Source organism: Hylobates moloch, unplaced genomic scaffold (assembly GCF_009828535.3).
Source record: "Hylobates moloch isolate HMO894 unplaced genomic scaffold, HMol_V3 SCAFFOLD_1, whole genome shotgun sequence".
NCBI classification, from domain to species: domain Eukaryota; kingdom Metazoa; phylum Chordata; class Mammalia; order Primates; family Hylobatidae; genus Hylobates; species Hylobates moloch.
The window spans coordinates 67,656,471-67,678,674 of NW_026652276.1; the positions used below are offsets into that span (position 1 = coordinate 67,656,471).

A 22,204-nucleotide genomic window follows, 5' to 3' on the forward strand; every position below is an offset into this window, starting at 1 on the left:
TGACCTCTCCTTCCTTCCCCACACCCACCTTAGCTGCTGAAGAAAATCTCTCCTTTTTATTATCCTTCCAAATCATTTGTCATCGTTCTGGAGTTTCTGAAACAGCCTTCCTGTCCAAAATTAGCAAGCCCCCTTATCTCACCCCTCAGAGAACTCTGGAAACCACATCATAAGAAAGAAACTTTTGGAAATCAAGGTAGAAATTTCTCCTTATAATTTCAGCTATTTGGATGTCTGATTTATGTGAACCAAAAACCCTGGCATAATACCGATATGTAATATAAACGTTTGTTGTACATGTTTGATAGCGATATCTTGTTTGTGGAATATTGTATCCTTGTACACTTTCTTCTGGCAGTAGAGTCTGTTTCATTCTTTAGATGTGCAGGTACGGCCATTCTCTTAAAAGGCAGATAAGGAAGATGAGAGGAATTAACATTTATAGAGCATAGACGAGGTGCCATGAATCCTGCCGAGCACTTTACATCCATGATGTAATTTTAGAAAGGAGATGTGATGGAGTATCAGTAAATTGTGTAAGGTCACATTGCTCACTAGGGGAGGTGGCACTGGCATTCACACACACCTCTAAGGTCAGAGCCCTTGCTTTACCCACTCTGTCACACTGCCTGGCTCACTTGATAGAACAGGGAATGAGACTTACACAAGGGAAGAAGGAAGAACCCCTTTCAAATGAGGGACAGGGTTAAATGATCCTTCCTAATGCGGATATATTCTCCAAAATTTTTTTTCTCTCTCAGCTCCTAAAAATGTCTCTGGCATTTATTAGCATCCTTTGCCAATAAAAAATCAGAATTTACATTAAATCTTTCTTCTACAGAAGCTGTTTGAGCTCTGCTTTTGCTGCCTTCTTAGAGGAACCTGTAGCTTAAAAGCTGGAAGGGAGTGACTGCAGGAAATGAAAACGGAAAGCAAGGGTGGAGAAGGCCAGGTCATCCCATGCTACAGCTGGAAGTTCTTCCAAAGCCCCCGGAAACTCCCTGATGAACCCACCTGAAGTCTGGGTTCACTCACCCCCCCTTCTTCACTCCCTCCCCCTGCAGTTAAGACATTGCTGCCCTAGAATAAAAAGACAGGTGCTTCTCACAGAGCCTCCAGTAACCCAGCATTATGGATGCTTCCTGGTCACGATGGAAACAGCACTGCCAAAGTTGAGCTCCCGGTGGTAATGAGGGGAGAAATCTTCCTCTGGCCAAGGATTCTGAGAGCTCTGTTCCCAGAGCAGCTTCGAAAAGCTGCATGTCTCAGTGTGTAACCTTGAGATCAACTCAAATAAAACCCAGGGTTCTTGTTCCCAAGCAACTTAAAATCTCTGGAAGAGAAGCCTGGGAAGAAGAACTTGTTAGTATTTCCTCAGCTCTGCCACTGAGCTGCCCCTTTTGCTAAGTTTTAATCTTCTTCTATTGAAGTTTCTCTATGTAAAATTAACTAGACATACTGTAGAAGAGCTTTTAATTAGATCTTTATGGGCTTAGAGTCTTTATTTCCTTCTCCGACAATGTTCACATTTTCCAGATCCTTCCAGGCCCTCCTCTAATGCCATCTGCTCTTCCCTGGACCTCTCAGCTGCAGACCATCTTTCTCCTCTGATTCCCATCAGCTCTACTTGGACATCTTTACTGCCTCCTTCCTTCATGCTGGAAGGTTATAATTACGTTTTGTCTTCCTACTTCACCGGAGTCCCTTTTAAAGGGAGGAGTTCTTGCTCATGTTCCTTTTCCCACAGTGCCTGTGATAGTCCCTTACTTAGATAATAGGTATAATAAATATTTGTTGAATAAGTCAACATAATTTTATATTGAGAACTGTAGGATGTTAGAGTTTGCACATATTCTAAGGGGTCATGCAGCTAGACTGTCTTCTATAAAACATTCTTTTTGAAATATTTAGTTGCTGCAAGCTCACTCACTGCGTCCAGAGGCAGCCAGTCCACTGGTGGACAGATCTAACAGTCATGAAGCCCTTCTGTGTACAATAGAAATCTGCCTGTTTTTATTTAATAACTCTCTCCCATTGGCAGTGTTCTTGACATCACCCTTTTCCATGTGTATTTTGTGTATTTGCCAACTGATGATGGTCATTCATCTCTGAATACATTCCATTTTGTCTATTTCTCTCTTAAATTATGTTTCTTGTAGCTAAAGAGTTGTGTTCTCTAAAAAATGGTAATGGGTAATACTTTTGTAAGTGGAAGAAAAGGAGAAATGAGTTCTGGGGAAGAATGTCTGCCAATTTGATCTCACTATATTCAGTGCATTTTGTCATTTGTTTCCAAATGTATATCTCCAGCCTGGAGATGTAAATGTCCTCTCCCTGAACATCAGATTAATCCACAGTCAGCATGTTCATTTGAATGCCTGAAAGGCATCTCAAATGGAACTTTTCTCCACCAAACCTCCTCCACCCACAGTCTTTCCGATCTCACTTAATAGAGGCCTCGTCCTCGCAGCTGTCGAAGCCAAAAACCTGGATCATTCATGATTCTTCTGTTTCTCATGCATCCTTCATCAGGAATCCAGTGAACTCAACCTTCAAAATATACCCAGAATCCAACAAATTCTTATCACCTTCATTGCTACCCCCTGGTCCAAGCTACTGTCATTCTTCACCTGGATGTTTTTAATAATTACTGGAATGGTCCTTCTGCTTTTATTCTTTGCCTTCCACGGTCTGTTTTCCACTGGGCAGCCAGAGTATAGATAACTGTGAAAAATACATGTCAGATCATGACCTTTCCTTGTTGATAACCTTCCCATTTCTCTTAGTAAATGCTAAATCCTTAAAATAGTCTACATCCCTTGACATGATCAAGTGCCCTGTTGCCCTTCTGACCACACCTGCTAATATTCCCCTCTTCACTCACTCTACTGCAGCCACAATTGGCTCCCCGCTTTTCCTCAAACATTATAGGCATACTCTCCCCTCAGGATCTCTGCATGGCTGCTCCTCCACCAGCACTGTCTTTCTCCAGATCTCCACGTGGCTCATTCCCATTGAGGTCTATCCTGACCACCCCACTTAAAATTGCAACACTCCCAACACTTCCGATGCTTATCCTGCTGTTTTTCCCATCGCACTTGCCTCATTCTAATAGAGTGTAGCTATAATATATCATATTCATGGTTTATTGTCAGTCACCCTCAGTAGCAAGTAAGCTCCCCATGTGCAGATGTTTTTTGCTCACCCGACGACACTATCTCACAGTTCTCCCTACAGAGATTAACTGTGGAAATTAAAAGGAAACTAGGTCCTTTTTTTAATTTCCAGATTTGTGTAGTTTCAAATTAATTTATCCTGTAGTAAAAACTAGAGCTGGGTGCGGTGGTTTACGCCTGTAAATCCCAGCACTTTGAGAGGCTGAGGCAGGAGGATCGCTTGAGCCCAGGAGTTTGAGACCAGCCTGGGCAACATAGTGAGACCTTGTCTCCGAAAAAAATTAACATTTAGCTGGACATGGTGGTGCATACCCACAGTCCCAGCTACTTGTAAGGCTGAGGCAGGAGGATCACTTGAGCCCAGGAAGTCGAGGCTGCAGTGAGCCATCATCATGCCACTGCACTCCAGCCGGGGTGACAGAGCTGTCTCAGAAAACAAAAACCCTAACTAGTGGTTTTTATAGTAAGTAGAGTACTTGTCTTTTATTCTAGAAATTCAATGATTGAATTTCAGTATCTGAGCTGGCACTACTGTTATAAATTGGCACTTTTTAAAGGCCCCAAAGTTCAGAGACCATACATTTTTTATCATGGCAAAAAGCAAATACATTCTTCATTCAAAGAAATGAGCCAGAAACTGTGAGGACATTTGGGGTAGAGATTGTAAAATGGTCAAAATTTGTTTGAATTAAAAAGCTTCAGTCATTGTTCAGTTCCTGAAATTTATCAAATCTGCTTTACCAATGCTAGGAAATTTTCACATTCATCTTACGCCAATTTTTACCTGACTTCAGTTCATTACTATTGAGTTGGTCTGCTTTATAAGTTAGAAACACTAGGATTTTTTATCTTCTGTCTTGGATGTTGCATTCTGGTCAGATGTAGTCTTCCTAGCATTTCAAGGCCGCCATCCTGATTAGGACTCAGCAGCATGGAGTCTTGTTGAAATTACCTTGAAACCCACCTTTTTTTTTTCCCCAAAATGGAGTCTTGCTCTGTCACCCAGGCTTAGAGCACAGTGGTGCAATCTCGGCTCACTGCAACCTCCGCCTCCTGGGTTCAAGTAATTCTCCTGCCTCAGCTTCCCGAGTAGCTGGAATTACAGGCACCCGCCACCACACCTGGCTAATTTTTGTATTTTTAGTAGAGACGGGGTTTCACCATGTTGGCCAGGCTGGTCTCGAACTCCTGACCTCACGATCCACCCACCTTGGCCTCCCAAAATGCTAGGATTACAGGCGTGAGCCACCGCACCTGGCCTAACCCAACTTTTAAAAGCACCCCATCTTTTGACCTTTGAGTAGAAGCAGGAATGTACTGTGGTGCTCTTTTTTGAGATCACAGAATTCCAAATATGTTAATTGTTTTCAGTTATACAAATGACTAATGAATTGAATGCAGTCCGACCTCAAAGGAATGTGCTGGGTTTTTGTTCATTTGGAACTAAAACATTCAAATTAAGATGGTTCCCTTCAAAATTTACACCCTTGGAAGAGTCACATTTATTTCAGGGCTCTCGCCATCAGGCAAAACATTTGGAAGTGCCTTCAAAGTCTGCCGTGCATTCTTCTAAATGTCTGAGTCATAGAAAATGTGTGCGTTTTTTGAAGGTAGATTTGATTTTTTTATATAAAACAAAGTAATTTAAAACTAAGTGTAACGAATCAAGCAAGTAAATGTTGGACGGTACATGTTTTGGTTTAAAAAGAAAAAAGTATGAATATCAATAAGATTTTCTTGGGGTCATAGTGGGTAATGGAGTGACATGGTTAGTATACCATTGCTGAAAAGGGATTTTCAAAATATTTTATGCAATGTGTCATTCCATAAGTATTATTCTAAGGTCACTTCATTTGAATGTATAAGTTTTTATCTGTGTCAACACATCTGAGTTTTTTGTAGTTACATCCTGTATTCAATGTCCAATTTCCAAAGTGGTCAGAGTCCAGGACACTCAAGTGACAAAACTGGATGTTCCCTCCATCCCCAAAAGTCCAAGTAAATAGTGTTGCCACATTGAAACTAAGAGCCTTTGGAAATCTGGACTTGAACCTTAAAAATAATTTCCAAAAGCTGTGGACAAGGAATTATGAGAAAGCATTTCTTAACAGTTTCAGAGCATTATCACAAGAATATAATTCAGTGAACCATTTGTATCAGTTTTGTGTTAATTCTTTTTTTCTTGGTATTCGACTTGCTATTTTAGAAATTATGGATCCGGATGAGCAATTGGAAACCCTTCACGAAGCACTGAAACTACTGCCACCTGCTCACTGCGAAACCCTCCGGTACCTCATGGCACATCTAAAGAGGCAAGCTACAGACTTTGAGTCTTAGACTTGTATTGCATCCAAATTTTAAGGATAAAATGAAGGGTGAAAGAAAGGACAAATAATCTATTGAATGAATAAATAAATGCATAGCTATATTGTCTTTTGTGAAATTGCACTAGTTGAGAAGGAATGCTAAAAATATTTTACACTACAGTACTGAGTATAGACTTGATTGTGTTATAAATGGATTTGCAGTTCCAGTATATGTTTGCAGATATGCTAGGAATACCAATATTCTGCCAAGGACATGCACTGATTTTTGTGGAAAGAGAGAGTTGTGGCTGTAAAGACACTTGCATAATAAAGCAAGAAGAAAACAACTTGCAACTTGCAAGGCAGCTCACTTTTCCTATCTTCTTGCTCCAAAAAAAGCACTTCAAACTTGGTGATAGGATTTTCGATTATTGAATTAATGTTGCCAGCACTGCAAACTGATGTAAAAAGTGGTGGAGTAAAGAAGTAAGGGATAAAGGGAGGAATGGAAAACGAAGTATTTCAGTTAGTTGTGGTTTGATGTTTTCAGGCAATAGTCATGCAGCTTTACTCCCTAGTCGGTCACCCTTGGTCTCTATCAGTTGAAGCAAAGATTTCCAAATTACATGACCAAGTTTTAGTGGTTTTAGGTTTTCAAAATATAAAACCAATCAGAAACAAAAATATATATGTTGCCAAAGGCATGAGTTATACAAAAATGATATTTTAGTCACTCATGAATGTTTACATTTTTCCTCTTTAAGAGCACCATGAGTTAAAACCTTTGTTTAATGTGCTTACAACTTCGCTTATAAACTCAGGTTTGCTTCCTATTGGGATGTAATTAAGTGTTCCACACTAAAACAGGACTACTCTCAAATGATATTTGCTGTGTTACTGTGCAGTGGTAAAAAGCATATAAACAAATACCCTCCCTGACGATGGTGCCTACCCATAGCCATTGCTTATTACTGTCGCTGCTGTTCTCTCCCTAGACACTTACTCAACTGTCTACTTGCAAAACTACTCTATAGCAAAGACAGCCAGAGTGAAGGGAGGGTGGGTGGATTAAATCAAGGTGACCCAGTTCCTTCTCAGCTATTTGCAAATGTAGGTTTAGAACTATAGGCTGTAGGTGGGCTGTGGCAGGAGGATCCATAGATAGAACTGAATCCATACAGTGCAGCACATTAACTCAGGCTTAAGCCTCAGTGATCACCACAAGTTTAAATTATCTCTTGACATAATTTACTTTAAGGAAAGTCAGTACTTTGAAATTACAGAGAACCTGGTGGAAGAGTTGATAAGTGGACACAAACTTTTACTGTGAATCTTGTTGTTTTAGTGTTCAAGCACAATGAAGAACATATGGCTTACACAGCCATTTATTCCTGTACTTGCATTTTGCAGAGTGACCCTCCACGAAAAGGAGAATCTTATGAATGCAGAGAACCTTGGAATCGTCTTTGGACCCACCCTTATGAGATCTCCAGAACTAGACGCCATGGCTGCATTGAATGATATACGGTATCAGAGACTGGTGGTGGAGCTGCTTATCAAAAATGAAGACATTTTATTTTAAATTTTTGAGGGGAAAAGAAATGTTTTACAGATGAAGGAATGTTTTATAGTAATTTAATTTGCTCCTGTAGCTGCATTATTTCTTGATTAGAGGTTTGGGCATATAACCAGATTAAAGTGAAGGAACTTTCTGTTGTTTTTGTAGCACCGCTCAGCTGTCTTGTAAAACAGTGAACACACACTTTCCGGTTCTAGTAATCCTGGGTGTTTATCACGTTCAGAGAAACTCAAGCTATTGCATGATTAGCCCCCTATCTGGCAAGGAAACCCCATACAGAAGAAACAACAAACCTGCGCCTGCACCGCCTCTGCGTCCTGGGTAGTCTGTGCTTGTAATCCAGCATGTTTCACAGAGTAAGCCTGTTGTGACTTTGCTTTTGGGGTCTATGTCATTGGTTTCTGATGCTTGTACAAACACGCACACACAAATGGATAAAACAGCACCTCTGGCTGTTGCACTACCATAGACCATATCACATGCCTACATTTTGCAAATGATTTCTGGTTTCTCTTAGTTCTTCTCTAACATAGTACTTTCTTTCCAGCAAAAGCAAAATGTGTTTTCAGATTTGTTACTTTAATAAGTTATCCATACCAATAAAAAGTGTACAACACAGAATTTTCTGTTAAATTATTATTGGTTTTCAGTTGTAATTTGGTATTTTTTCTGGCATGCATTTATTAATTTATTAAATTGGCTTTTAGAAATCAAAAATATTGATAGCTTACTTTTTTCTCATAAGAATATTCAGGAAAATGTGTTTGGCCATTTATTAAATACTGAGTACTTCTTCTAACCTCTTTTGTTTACTGTTAAAAGTGATAAGCTCCTAAAATAATCGTTTAAAACTGCTTACAGTTAGAACAACCATTAATTCCATTTATTTTTCTTCTTATATTACTCTGGCAGAAATCTAGAAAATATTTTGACACTTTTTAATGAGAGGTTAGGCGGGAGTTCCTTCCAGAGCTCTCAGAAGAAAGAGGCTAACTAAAAAGAGTGACTTCTTCTAAACATTTGATTTGTCAAAAATATATGACATTGACATGCGTTGAGCTGACAATGCTGCCTGAGAGATGAGCCCCAGAGGCCAACCTGGTGGCTGGAGAAGGGGTCTGCAGCTAGGGGCCAGGAGCCCAGATTCTGGGCCTAGTACTATCACTGGCCACCTGTGTGGCTTGGAGCCAACAACCCTCCAGAGTCTGTTTCTGTACCTATCAGATGAACACTTTTCTAGAACGAAAGTTCCATCTTGTGTTCAAATTTTTAACAATAAAAGACACACGTTCAAACTTTCAAGATTATTCCAAAAATAATGGGAACCAATGAAAATATGGAGTGTTTTCATATTTTTGCCCCTAGGCTATAGTAGGAAATTGATACTATGCTTTTATTAATCTTGATATTGAGAAAAGTATGGTTTATTCAGTAGATATTCCATCTCAGCTCTCCTGTCAGCCAGTCTCCTGTGAAGAACACCACTGCACTGAGCAACATCAGGTACATAGATTGATAACACACAGAGATTTGTATAGCATAGAATGTTTTTTTTTTTTTAATGGAGGCCACCAAAAGGCACTAAACACCAAGGCAGTGCTTTGGACACATCAAACAGTTCGTATGTCTGAGAAATCTGATCAAACAAATCTGTCCCTGGGTTAAGTAAACCAGTTGGACTGCTGTGTGTTCATTGCTGAAGTCAGTTTTCTACAAAGTTTTACTTTTAAAAGAGAAATTCAGTTATAAAGGAGTATGCTTTATTAGAATGGATTCATCATTTTTTCCTGAGAGAGAGATATCAACTTTAGAGCAGGCACTTACTAGAATTAGAGGTATATTTGGAGCAGAAGGTCATAGTAAATAGGAAGCAGATGTTCAGAGAAAGTTCTGAGCAAGTCTTCAGACAAAGTTATTGCTTACTGGCTCTGAAGAATGTGCTTGGTATGTTTTTACACAGAAGGATGTGTGGTTCATACCCTCAGGATGTATAGATAGAAATAACAGCCACTTCATCTGTGAACATGCTTGGACTGTTGGGTGACACTTCCTTGAAGAAACAATTCCCAGTTGCCCAGGGAGGGTTTTGCTCAATAATTAACCAGAATCTTCTACACGTATCTTTCTATGACCAGTGGGAGATTTCTTAAATCATGACTTTTTATGATGAGGCAGATGTTTCTATTTCTAACACAATCAGGAGTGAGAGAAGGAACCAATAAGCCTCTCCACCATCACCCACGGATTTGGCAGCACTACAGATACTCTGCCCTGAATGCTAAGTGTCTACATCTTCTCAGTTTTCTATATATCATTTAATTATTGCGAAACCAAAGACTTCCCTTTTACATTATTTTGTCTTTAAATGTCAGTTATACCAGCTGACCAGAAGTAGTCCTTCACTGAATTGAGATTTAAAACGTTTCTGTAATTGGAAGAATAGATATTTATCAAGATGTTTCTGGTTACTTGATGAGCTCAAATAGAGGCCCTCTGAATAAATTAGGTTCAGGGTTCTGATCATTGTGTTTTTTAATTTCTTTTTGTTAGTTTTTTGTCTTTTATATCTTTTGTTTTGAGTTCTGATCATTTTAAATAAAATAATTTATAGGCACTGCCCCAAAGCTGATTATAGATTATGGTCAAGTCCACTAAAAAATCAAAAAGTCTTTTTATAGGCCGGGCGCGGTGGCTCAAGCCTGTAATCCCAGCACTTTGGGAGGCCAAGGCGGGCGGATCACAAGGTCGGGAGATCGAGACCATCCTGGCTAACACGGTGAAACCCCGTCTCTACTAAAAATACAAAAAATTAGCCAGGCGTGTTGGCGGGCGCCTGTAGTCCCAGCTACTCGGGAGGCTGAGGCAGGAGAATGGCGTGAACCCGGGAGGCGGAGCTTGCAGTGAGCCGAGATCGCGCCACTGCACTCCAGCCTGGGGGACAGAGAAAGACTCTGTCTCAAAAAAAAAAAAAAAAAAAAAAAAAGTCTTTTTATAGCTTGATTTGCCCATAACAACTGCAAGGCACTCACATTTGTCGATTAGAGTTGAGCCGAACTCGTAGTGCCTTTCATGTATGTCATCACCATGCATCACACGCCCACTGAACATCCAGGTTGGTTCTGCCCCTTGGCTGGCATGCATTGTGGTAGAGGGGAATGTGAGGAAGTCTGGCATCAGCAAGGATCTGTCAGCCTAATTTTTAGAGATCTAGTTCTCACTTGCATTATATAAAAAAAAAAAAAAAAATCTGCATCCCTTGTAGTATCTCTGCTACTCATTCCGTACACAGATCCTGTGTGCTAGGCACTGTGCTAGAACTTGGAACAAGATTGGTTCTGATTCTTGAGGAACTCACGGGATGCATTTGGACTAGTCACAGTTTAAAGTACTGTAAGCCTCAGTGCTAGATGTCAATAGAAAGCTACTAGACAGCGTGGATGGATTTGCATTTCTTTGGGAAAAATGTGAGCTCACAAGTCATACCCTTACAATTCCATTTGATACTTTGAATTTGACCTTAAACATTCATTTAACCGATAAAGAAAACACAGAAATAAAATGACATCATACAGAGCCGGTGTAAGTCTGTTTGAAAAAATCAAAAGCCTAATGCTTAGCTGCCCGTGCCTTTGGGCGAGTGTCATCTGGAACGGGACACCACCACATGAAAGAGCTACAGTATCCTCTGCCATGGACTCACTAGTCCCTAACTTCCTGGCATCAGATGAGGATAGATGATGATGCTATCAGTTCTATTGCATTCTGGCATACTTACCTCATTTTAACCAATCCCATGCAGTTGACGGTCATTCTGAAACAAGGGATGGTCTCAACCTGACAGCTCAAAATCTCCCTGTGGCATATATATATTTGGTCTCTGTCCTGGCTCCTGGCCTAGAGCTCCTAAAACCCCTGGAATTTCCAGGGTGATAGGAGAGTCTTTTGTTATTTATAATGACCCTTTGTAAGTACACCAGACTATATGCTAATGAGGTAGCTTAGGCTGGGGCCCTTTGATAGCCTCACAAAGGTTATCTTTGGGCTAGCCATAGGAAAGACCAAGTGGTTAGGGGCTTGGAACTTTCTCTCCATTGACCACCAGGAAGGGGAGGGAGAGGCCCAGAGATTAAGCTCTGTAACAAACAACTAGATTTGGTGAGCTTTCTGGTGGGTGAACACATGGAAGTGTCAGGAGTGGGTACACCCCAGAGGGCATAGAAGCCCCCACCCCTCTTTCCATACCTTGTCCTGTGTGTCTCTTCTATTTGGCTGTTCCTGTAGTATCTTTCATAATCAACTGGTAAACATAAGCAAAGTATTTTCCTGAGTTCTGTGAACTGTTCTAGCCAATTATCAAACCAGGGGAGGAGGTTATAGGAACCCTTGATTCATAGTTCAGCACAAGTATGGGTGGTTCCCTGGGACTTGCAACTGGTGTCTGAATTGGGGCGGTTTTGTGGAACTGAGTTTTTTAACTTGTAGGATCTGACACTAAGTTGAGGTAGAGAGTGTCAGAACTGAATTGAATTGTAGGACACCTAGTTGGCGTCTGGAGAGTTAGAGAAGTTGGTGTGGAAAAAACCCACACATCTGGTTTCAGAAGTGTTCTGAGTAAAAATATCCCACTCACCATTTATCTAAAACAGGCTGTGATCATCTTCACATTTCCCAAATAGTAATGAGGGAAAAAAACTTAAGTTGCTGTTTTCTCTTGGTTTTATATAATCAGGGAATTAATCCTTTAGCAATTTTAATGAAGGTTGTATTAATACTTTCATTACAAATTCAAACATTTGTTGGTTTCATCACTGTTCTGCCTTATTAAAGTCATTAGGTCTCTCAGCAAATGCTTAAATAATTTTTAAAGTATATTTTACTAGTTTTGTATCTCATACAAGGATACTGCTCAATTGATATTTATACATATTGAAACCAAATCAAGAGAGAGCTAAGCTAAAAATTATAATTTATCACTACATATTGCAAGGAAAATTCTGGTTTATGAGTTTCATTGTTCTCTACTGAAGAGATTATATTTTCATACAGTCATAGCATATTTCACAATGTAAATGTTTTCCTCTATTGCTTATTCAACTCAATAGCACAAACCACTACCAAGAGTTAAGTATAAGCGACATGTGGCTGACCTAGTTTTTGGAGCTCTAGTGAACCCTTGGAAGTTTTGGGGGTTTTTACAGTTTTTCAGATCCACTCAATTACATTGTAGCAGGAAACATGAGCATGTGAAGCTAGAAATCTTAGGATTGTTTTTTCTAATTCTGAAGCATAACCACCTAGCTGCCCATGCCACTGTGGTAAGACACAAAAAGCAGAGGAGGTCATGTTTTAGAGATTAAAATGACTCAGGAAAGGAAATGAGCAAAAAGGGCCTTCTAGAGGTAAAATACCATAAATTTGGAATGTTCTTAAAACACACCCGTCTTTGGTTGCCATTACCTCAAGCTTCGACCAGTTGGTTTCCTCTGATGTGTGTATAGGTATAACTGGGGCACAGTCCTAGGCTTGTCCATGCAAAAAATACCCAGCCTGATGTTGGAAGCCTCTCTATATGAGTGAACATTTTCCTAAGACAGTTTTTATTCTTACCAATGAATACACATAATAGGCAGGAATACTTTGTTCAAGTTCTTTAAAAACGGTATCCAAACTGTGAGAAGGTGATGACATGGGCATATAAAAAAGATTAAGTTCAGGTCAGGTGTGGTGGCTCATGCCTCCCAACAAACACTCTGGGAGGCCAAGGCAGGCAAATCTTTTGAGGTCAGGAGCTTAAGACCAGCCTGGACAATATGGCGAGACCCCATCTCTACAAAAAATACAAAAATTAGCCAAGTATGGTGATGCACATCTGTAATCCCAGCTACTCAGGAGACTGAGGTGGGAGGATTGCTTGAGCCTGGGAGGCAGAGCTGCAGTAAGCCAAGATCACGCTACTACACTACATCCTGGGCCGTAGAGATCCTGTCTCAAAAATAACAATAATAATAATAATGTTAAGTTTAGCTACATCAGCAGCAGCATTTCTGTCCTGAGATTCTAGAACTGGAAGAAGCTATTGATCAGCACTAGGAGAGAGCAGAAACTGTAGCCATGAAGCTCCAGGCCCTCAATCCATCAGTGGCCTGCTTCTGCTTCTCTGACTCTACCCTGCTTTAGGTCTGTGCCATGGTTTTCAAACTTTAGATCTTTCAGAATCACCTGAAGAACTTGATAAAGCAGCTTGCCAGGCCCTGCCTCCAGAATTTCTGAATTGGGGGGTCTGGGCTGGGGCCAAACATTTGCATTTCTAACAAGCTCCCAGGTGATGCTGACACTGCTGGTCCCAGGATCCCACTTTGGGGACCACTGGCTACGTGTTTCTTGCCTCTGGCTGTCCATTAGGACCACCTGAGTGCCTACTGCAGGCCAATTTTAAATCAAATGCCCTTTGGGCAAGGCCTAGGCAGATGGCGCTCCAGGTGATTCTGATGGGTCGCTGTTGTACCAACTAAATTACGCTTCATTTCCTGTTGGTGCGTTAAAATGTTCCTGGGATTTGTTTTAATCAGGGATAGTAAGACAGCAGACATGGAAATGACTGTCATGAAGGAAGAAGTTCATAGAGACCCCAGAAACAGGAGGCACGGTAGACTATGCAGGATTACATGGCAAGAACCACAGTCACAGAAGAAGGGGGCAGAACATGGCCCAGAACCTTTACTGGGATCTCCAGGGAAGGATGCATGAGGTGGGTAGGTAGCTGAGTGAGCTAGGATTGGCTAATTTGAGTAATTTCAGCAGGCTCTGGGCTATGGGAGTGGTCTCCAGTTGTTGGGTACCTGGTCCTGGGGTGATTTAGAGCAGGGAGAATGTTGTCTGGTATGTGAGTTTGACAAAGGAGATGATTGGGGTTGTGAGCTCTGATGGGTTGGTTTATATGTCAAAGGTGTCCTCAAAGGGGAATTCTTTGCTCTGTAGGACTTAGCCAGCCCTGGGAGGAGCAGGCTCTCTACCATCAATGCATCAAATGCCAGAGCATCAAGAAAACAAAAAATTGGAAACTATATTCCATACAGTTTATTGCTCCTACTTCCCTTCAAAGTCACCTCCTAGTTTCTGACTCAAATCTGACTGTCCTCAATACTTTCTTTTCTTATTCAAATTTTATTCTAAATTGCATAACTTAACCTAAATTAGATGTTCTTAGAAAAAGGAAATGGGACTTTATCAAATTTTATAAAAATCACAAATCACAAGGAGAATGAATCAGATGCACACTTATTAACTAAAATCCTTAATTAGGAAGACCAGGGAGGTTCTCTAATTAGAAACACAGGAAGTCATTTTTATGCAATAGGCACTAAACTCAAGGACTTTCTGCGGAAATGTTAACTTCAAAGATTCAGTATTTCTCAGAGTGCATTTGAAAAGACTAGCATCCCATGTACTAGTCTCTTGTACATGTGAGAAATACGAATTGTTCTGAGAACTATGACAACCTCCATCAACCGAACACAGCTATAGGTCCTAAGAACTGAGACCACCTGTGTCAACATGACTTCGTTGTTTTGTCCAGGAAATCTTTGCCCAAGGCAGATAAGACTATGAAGCAATAATTTCAATTTTGCTTCAGAAACTCCCTATAGAGCAATCTACTTGAGACAGCACGCTGCTCACCTGAGCAAACAGCTTGCTTACCAAACAATAGCTTATCTATCAAAAGTCCCTGCCAGACCCTGATGGGTTGGCTAGTCTTAACTACTATATGCCCTGCCTTAAAAAGCATCTTAACCGACTTGAGCCGAGTCCCCCCAGAACCCTACAAAATCCTCCTGTCTTCCTCATCCCGAGACACAGCTTATATGCCTTGGTTCTCTCCCTTTCTGCCTTGAGTTAACTTAGTTTTGCTTTATCAGCAGGTGGTTTGGTGATGCATAAGATAGCAGGTATCCCAAGAGCAAAGAGAACAATAGTTAAATGAGCTTGGGAAATACTGTATACCAATTCCACCTGTGTGGAAATTATAATCATGTTAGCATAATAAAGCTTCTGAGAAGTTCTGCATTTTAAAAAGTTGAGGAGATTATACAAACTGGCAACTTGTGTATGGGAAGCCTTATTGTTCCTGCAAACTTACTAACTTCTCTAAGAACATTTTTTTTCTTAACATCAGTTTTAAAAACATTACTTTAGGTCAATGGATGAATGATTTATCAGAAATGAAGGATCCTGGCATCCTGCAGCTAATGGGAAGTGACAAGATGCTCAGGCTCTCCACGCTGAGAATGTCCCCAGTCCACCAGCAGAGCCTCTGCTGGGCCTGCCCTATGCCGGGAGTTCCCATGTGCTTAATGAGTTCGAGTTGACTGGAATCCCCGGATCTGTCAACATACAGCCTTTCGCTGAGGCACCCCCAGCAAGGCACCCATCCACTTTGTCAGAGTAGGAGGAGCCAGGATGCCTTCTTGCCCCAGATTCCCAAAGCCACCTGAGCAGCCTGCCCACTAACACAGGCCCAGCCCAGAACCAGCATTCAGTGAACACCCACCCGATACCCATTCCCATTCCAGATGGTGATACCGGGAGATCAGAGGAAATCCCCACTGAGAACCTTCACAGTCTCTCAGTCAGGACAGCTAACTTCCCTGTTGTTTCCACTCTGGAAACCCCCTGGTTTTGTCCCAGGTCTGGGAGAAGAAATTAATAAATGATCAGATAATTCTAGGATCTGATGCATTGTCTGTGGAACTGGTGGCCAAGCAAAGAGGATGCGTGGCTCACAAAATCAAGGTTATTCCAATTGCCAGTGAGCATTTTGCAAGTGTGTTTCTTAGTATGTCCCTATTAACAATCACGAATATTAATTACAGTGATTAAAAGGAAACATCTGTGAAGACAGGCTTGGATCCTTATAGCTCTGGCTGGGTATAGCCAAATAAGAGCTGCCAGAGGGAAGCATCATCATCATGTCACTAGGAAGGAAGGCAGCAAGAAAGAGGGAGGGAAGGAGAAAGGGGAAAAAAGAGAGGAAGGAGAAAAGAAAAGATATTAATAGATACTGTTCAGGCTAGGCCCTAGGACACTGATTCGGTCTCCCCTCTCCCTTTTTCCTCCCTCTCCCCCTTCCTTGCTCTATTACTCTGGCTTGCTGCTAAGTTTTCAGATTGCAGAGCAATGCGTCTACAGAGGAAGCCAGAGTTTTTCACTTTGCAAAATCCATGCTGTTCCAAGTCTACTGAACTGAACATGGGTTATAGGAAAGTTGTTAATATTTTACCTGCCCACATACCACGAACCGCTTTTCTTTTTTCTTCTTCCAACTTTATGATGGGAAGAAGCAAAGGGTTTGGTGGAAGGTCATTTTGACGGGAGCTGAACATTTCTTACAAGGAAGAAATACCCAATGCCCCTGTACTCCTCTATAGTGGGGAATCAAGAAGTCTCAGAGATGGCCAGGAGAGGACTGGCCCCGCTCAGCCTTAGCCTAAGATGCAGAAAAGCTCAGTCTGCTAGGAGAGGCCTCCCCACCCCCCACCCTCACTCTATACCTGGCCAAACACAAAGAAAAGTGGTAAAGAAAAAAAAATCTCTGTGATCAGTCAGCAACCCTGGGAGCTCCTTTCTTCCTGATGTGTTTTCCTTCATTGAAAGCCTGGCCCAATCAAAGACAATGCCAAGAGCAAGCTACTTAGTTCTCAAAATGCCCAAGGCCTTCTACAATGTTGTGGAAAAAGACTCCAGGCTTGGAACGTAAAAACAAGGCTTGCCAATTATAAAAACTGCATTGTGGGAGAAATGAGAATGTTGGCCAGTCTGGGGCTGGGGCCCCTGAAATATCAAAATCGAGGGCTTGCTTTGATATCTACAAGCCCTGCAAAGCTTTCCTTGGGGTCAGCAGGGGAGGGTGACTGCAAGGATGATGGCCTTCCGGCCACTCCCACAGGAAAGACCTCAGATGGGATCGCCGCATTCAGTGTGGTATGGTCGTAGACAAAAGGACAAAAAATAACAAACGCTGGCAAGGATAGAGAGGGGAACACTCGCACACTGTTGGTGGGAATGTAAAGTAGTATTACCATTATGGAAACCAGTACGGAGATTCCTCAATAATCTAAACTAGAACTACAGTATGATCCAGCAATCCCACCGCTGGATATACATCCAAAGGAAGTGAAATTAGTATGTCAAAGACACTCGCATGTTTATCACAGCACTACTCACAATAGCTAAGACAGGGAATCAACCTAAGTGTCCATCAACAGATGAATGGATAAATAAAATGTGGTGGATACAAAATAGAATATTATTCAGCCATAAGAATGAAATCCTGGCCAGGCGCGGTGGCTCACGCCTGTAATCCCAGCACTTTGGGAAGCCGAGGCGGGTGGATCAAGAGGTCAGGAGATTGAGACCACCTGGCTAACACGGTGAAACCCTGTCTCTACTAAAAATACAAAAAATTAGCCAGGCGTGGTGGCGGGCACCTGTAGTCCCAGCCACTCGGGAGGCTGAAGCAGGAGAATGGCGTGAGCCCGGGAGACGGAGCTTGCAGTGAGCCGAGATCGCATCACTGCACTCCAGGCTGGGCGGCAGAGCGAGACTGTCTCAAACAAAACAAAACAAAACAAAAAAAAACTCCTGTCATTTGCAGCGACATGGATGGAACTGGAGGACATTATGTTAAGTAAAATAACATGTTACTCATGTGTGGGAGCTAAAAAAAAAGTGAATCTCAGAGAATGGTGGTTACCAGAGGTTGGGAAGGGACAGAGGATGACGACAAGTTGGTAATGGGGACAAAAATACAGTTAGATAGAAGTTGTAGTATTCGATAGTATAGCAGGGAAGTTATAGTTAATCATTTATTGTCTGTGTCAAAATAGCTAGAAGAATTGTGACGCTCCCAACTCAAAAATGTTTGAGGTGATAGATTTCTCAATCAGCTGATTTAATAATTACAAATTGTATACAGGTATCAAGATGTTATATGTACCCCCATATACATGTACAACTATTCTATATCAAAAGAAGAGCCTTAGTGAAATGGGAAAAGTTCACTTGTCGCCCTTGCAGGGCGTGCGACACGGGGACCGGCTCGCTTCTTCGGTGCCCCATTACTCAAGCCTCTAGGGAGCATACAGACGCGCAGGCTACCGGGCTCCAACCCCACGGCAGTGTCAGTGTCGAGGGGTGGGTGTTTACAGCTCCTGCAGCCCCAGTGGGCGTGTGCTACCCTGCGCTCTTTTAGTTTTGTCGTCTATAGGCAGCTTGTATTAACCAGCTCAATTAGACCCTCTGTCTTGTTGCAAGAACACGGGACTTTCTGTATCCTGGGTGCCTGCTTTGCTGTAACTGAAGAATGGATCACACCTGGGCTTGGAGAAAGTGCAAGATTTTGAGTAAAGGCAGTTCTCAGCAGATGGGGGAAGTCAGAAGGTGATGGAGTGGGAAGGTTTCTCCCTGGAGTCGGACAGCTCAGCGGCCTGGGCTCTCATCCGACTGCCACAGCATCATTCTGCTTCTGCCCATCAGTGGCCTGGTTCCTCCGCCGTTATGCTCCTCTCCACGTCCTGCCATCTGTGTGTCTGCCTGCTAGGGCCTCAGGATTTTTATAGGCACAGGATGCGGGCGTGGCAGGCCAGGGTTGTCTTGGGAAATGCAGCATTTGAGCAGGAAAACAAAAATGCCTGTCCTCACCTAGGCTCGTGGGGGTGGGAGCCCTAGCCAGGGGCCACGCCCTTCCGCCCCCTTCCGTATCATTTAAAGGCACCACGCTCTTGCCTTCTCAGCACTTCCCTTCGGTATCATTAGGAAGCTCAACAGGAAGGGAGGTGGCGTTATCATAGGCTAGCCATTGCAAAATACTATTTGAAAATGGGACTGAGAGCGTAGTTTGGAAAGAAGTACTTGTTCTGAATGATCAAAGGGGAAGATGACACGGAAACTCTATAAAAGGGTCAGATGTCTGTTCAAGGAAATGAAGCATTAAGGATCTGATTATTCTTTAGGTTTTTAACTGATCCAGGACTTGCAGTTCTTGTGTTACCAAGGGCCTGGTTTTCTGGTCAGCAGCACACAATTGTTTTAAATCCCCACCACTCATCCTAGTACTCCAAGCCCCTGAGTAGCCACAAGGGTCTTGCATTTCCCCCGGGCAATGGCTTGAGGGAGAGTCTCCTGCCCCTCTATGATTTTCAGGAAGAACTGATTCCCTGTCCCAGGTTAGATGGGTCTCCAGGAATATCCCTTAGTGACCAGAACAGAGCCCTCAGCCAGCCATCCTGGAGCTTCAAGCACCCTACCGCAGTGGGTGGTATCATCTGGGCCCCATATGTTCGCAGGGAATGGCTGAAGAGCCCAGGCCTACAAATGGGTGGGTGACCTGGCAATGATGTGTGGTCACAGTGGAATCTGGTTGCCATGGGGATGCGAGGTTTTCTACTCAGGCTGTTTGAGAAGCAAATTTTTCCATTGTGTATATGTAAGCATACTGCAACATCTTTAAATTCCTTTTCTTTTTTAAATAGCATTCAGGGTGGATTCATACATTAAAAGAAAAATTCTAAAAGGCAATTTCCCAGAAAACAGCCTTTTGGAGGGTAGCTAGGGCTCAGCCTTTGTTGAGGGATGAGGATAGGAGGAAGGGGCAGGGGCCACTTTTCCGAAAGCACCCAGGTCTATCCTAGCTGTTTAACATCTATCTCTGTGCTGCTGCCAGAGGCTGGCCCAACAGTAGCAGAAGCTCCAGGGATAGGACAAAGAAAGCATTTTTTTCTTCTTCAACCTTCAACAAGGAAAGTTTACCTTGTTTTCTTTCTTGCTATTCAGTAAATGATTCCACAGCCCAGGCCTCTGTCCTCTATCTCAACACACAGGAACAATTTTTTGAGCTCCTGTGGACTTCTTTTAGGAATATGGTAAAATATACATAAACATTACCATTGTAACCATTTTTAAATGTACAATTCAGTGGCATTAATTATATTTACAGTGTTGTGCAACCATCACCACCATCCATCTCCAGAACTTTATCATCATGACAGATAGAAACTGTACCTGTGAAACAATAACTCTCAGCTGGGTGGGGTGGCTCATGCCCCTAATCCCAGCAGTTTGGGAGGACAAGGCGGGTGGATCACTTGAAGTCAGGAGTTCAAGACCAGCCATGGCCAACATGGTAAAACCCGTCTCTACTAAAAATACAAAAATTAGCTGGGGGTGGTGACACATGCCTGTAATCCCAGCTACTCAGGAGGTGAAGCAGGAGAATTGCTTGAACCCGGTGGGTGGAGGTTGCAGTGAGCTGAGATCGTGCCACTGCACTCCAGGCTAAGTGACAGAGCAAGATTCTCTCTCAAAAAAAAAAAAACTCTCAAGGGGCATGATGGCTCATACCTGCAGACCCAGCACTTTGGGAGGCTGAGCCAGGCAGATCACCACTTGAGCTCAGGAGTTCAAGACCAGCCTGGGAAGCTTGGGAAAACCCAGTCTCTACAAAAATTACAAAGATTAGCCAGGTGTGGTGGTGCATGCCTGTAGTCCCAGCGATTCCGGAGGCTGAGGTGGGAGAATCACCCTAGCCCAGGAAGTCAAGACTGCAGTGAGCGGAGATTGTGCCACCGCACTCCAGCCTGGGTAACAGAGTGAGATCCTGTCTCAAAGAAACAAACAACACACACACACAATAACTATGCCCTTCTTTTCCCAGCCCCCACTAACTACTGTTCTATTTTCAGTCTCTGTGAATTTGCCTATTCTAGGTACCTAATAGAAATGGAATAATTCTATAATATTGTCCCTTGGCGACTGACTTATTTCCCTTGGCATGGGTTCAAGGTGCATCCATGTTGTAGCACGTCTCGATACTTCATTCTTTTTAAGGCTGAATCATATTCCATCATATAGACGTGCTGCATTTTGTTTATTCATTCATCTGTGGATGGGCACTTGGGTTTTTCCACCTCCGGCTATGGTGAATAGTGCTATGGTGCACAAGGGTCTATTTGAGTCCCTACTTTCAATTCTCTTGGATATATAACCGAAGTAGAATTGCTGCATTGTAAGGTAATTCTATGATTCACTTTGTAAGGAACTACCAAACTGTTTTCCACAGCAAGCCCCGGAGACTTCTGATTAATGCGTTTCCTGGAGCAGCTGAAGATTGTTTTCCAATGGAATTTGGCAATGAGAACAATGGCATCTATTTTTTAATTCTCTTATTCACTTTCTATTTTTCTCTGAAGGTTTCTGTATGTCTTCTTTGTTCAAGATGCTACTATTGACTGTTAGATATAACATATCTGGGGGCACCACTGAATTGATAATTGATTGGTGGACCAAAACTGGCAACAAGGTGGGGTGAAGCAAACATTCTCCTGCTTTTCCAAACCCTCCTGTGGATCCAGCAATACTTGGCTTCCACTGGTCATTCGCAGGGACCTTCATCACAACATCCTTTCTCACCCTCCCCACTCCCAGCTTCTGTCTCCCCCAGTCCATCCTCAGGACCAATGGAGTGTTCCTTCTCTGGACTCATTCTCCAAACTTCCACCACACTGGAAGTCTCTACAGCATGGTGTTGTGTTTTCACTGTTATTCCTAATGTTTTGTCTTCTTGGGGCAGCATATTCCCACCCCTCCCACTTCCACATATACAACAGTCCCAGATATAAGGCTAAGCTCATCACAGAACTTGGAAAGTAAGAGCACACTGACTTATGACCCTGGTCATAGACTTGGACAAATGCTGCTTGGAGGTCCCAGGAGTAAGGAAGCCTGGGGTAAAGGAAGCAGCCATTTCTAGACATGGAGACTGGATTTTGCTTTTCTCTTTTTCATATTCTCGTAGTGAATATAAAATATTCAAAGAAAGCCATGTAACTGAAGAGTTTAATGAATAATTTATAAAGCAAACATCTTTGTGACCACCACCCAGGTTAAGAAGAAAAACATTGCCAGGCACCCCAGAAGTCCCTGTCCACCCTGGGAAAGAAAGTCTGGCTGATTCTGATTCCTTTCCTTCCCCCGGGTATCCCTATCCTGTGTTTTATAAATTTTTTTCCATATTTTTACTGCTTTTGTATGCATCCCTAAAAAAAATAGCTTTCTTGTTTCTGAACTTCACATGAACAATATAATGCTGT

General features: G+C 42.3%; 1 protein-coding gene across 2 annotated transcripts in view; it reads left to right on the forward strand.

Annotated features, from left to right (window-relative positions):
* The window catches only part of CHN1 (chimerin 1), a 209,995-nt gene extending 202,217 nt beyond the window's left edge, over positions 1-7,778 (forward strand). For both annotated transcript variants that reach the window (XM_032755326.2, XM_058440956.1), the window contains 2 exons: positions 5,383-5,488; positions 6,893-7,778. In XM_032755326.2, coding sequence (XP_032611217.1) covers positions 5,383-5,488; positions 6,893-7,064 — 278 coding nt within the window. In that variant the 3' untranslated portion in view covers positions 7,065-7,778. The remainder of the gene's footprint in view (positions 1-5,382; positions 5,489-6,892) is intronic.
* Positions 7,779-22,204: the final 14,426 nt, after the last annotated feature.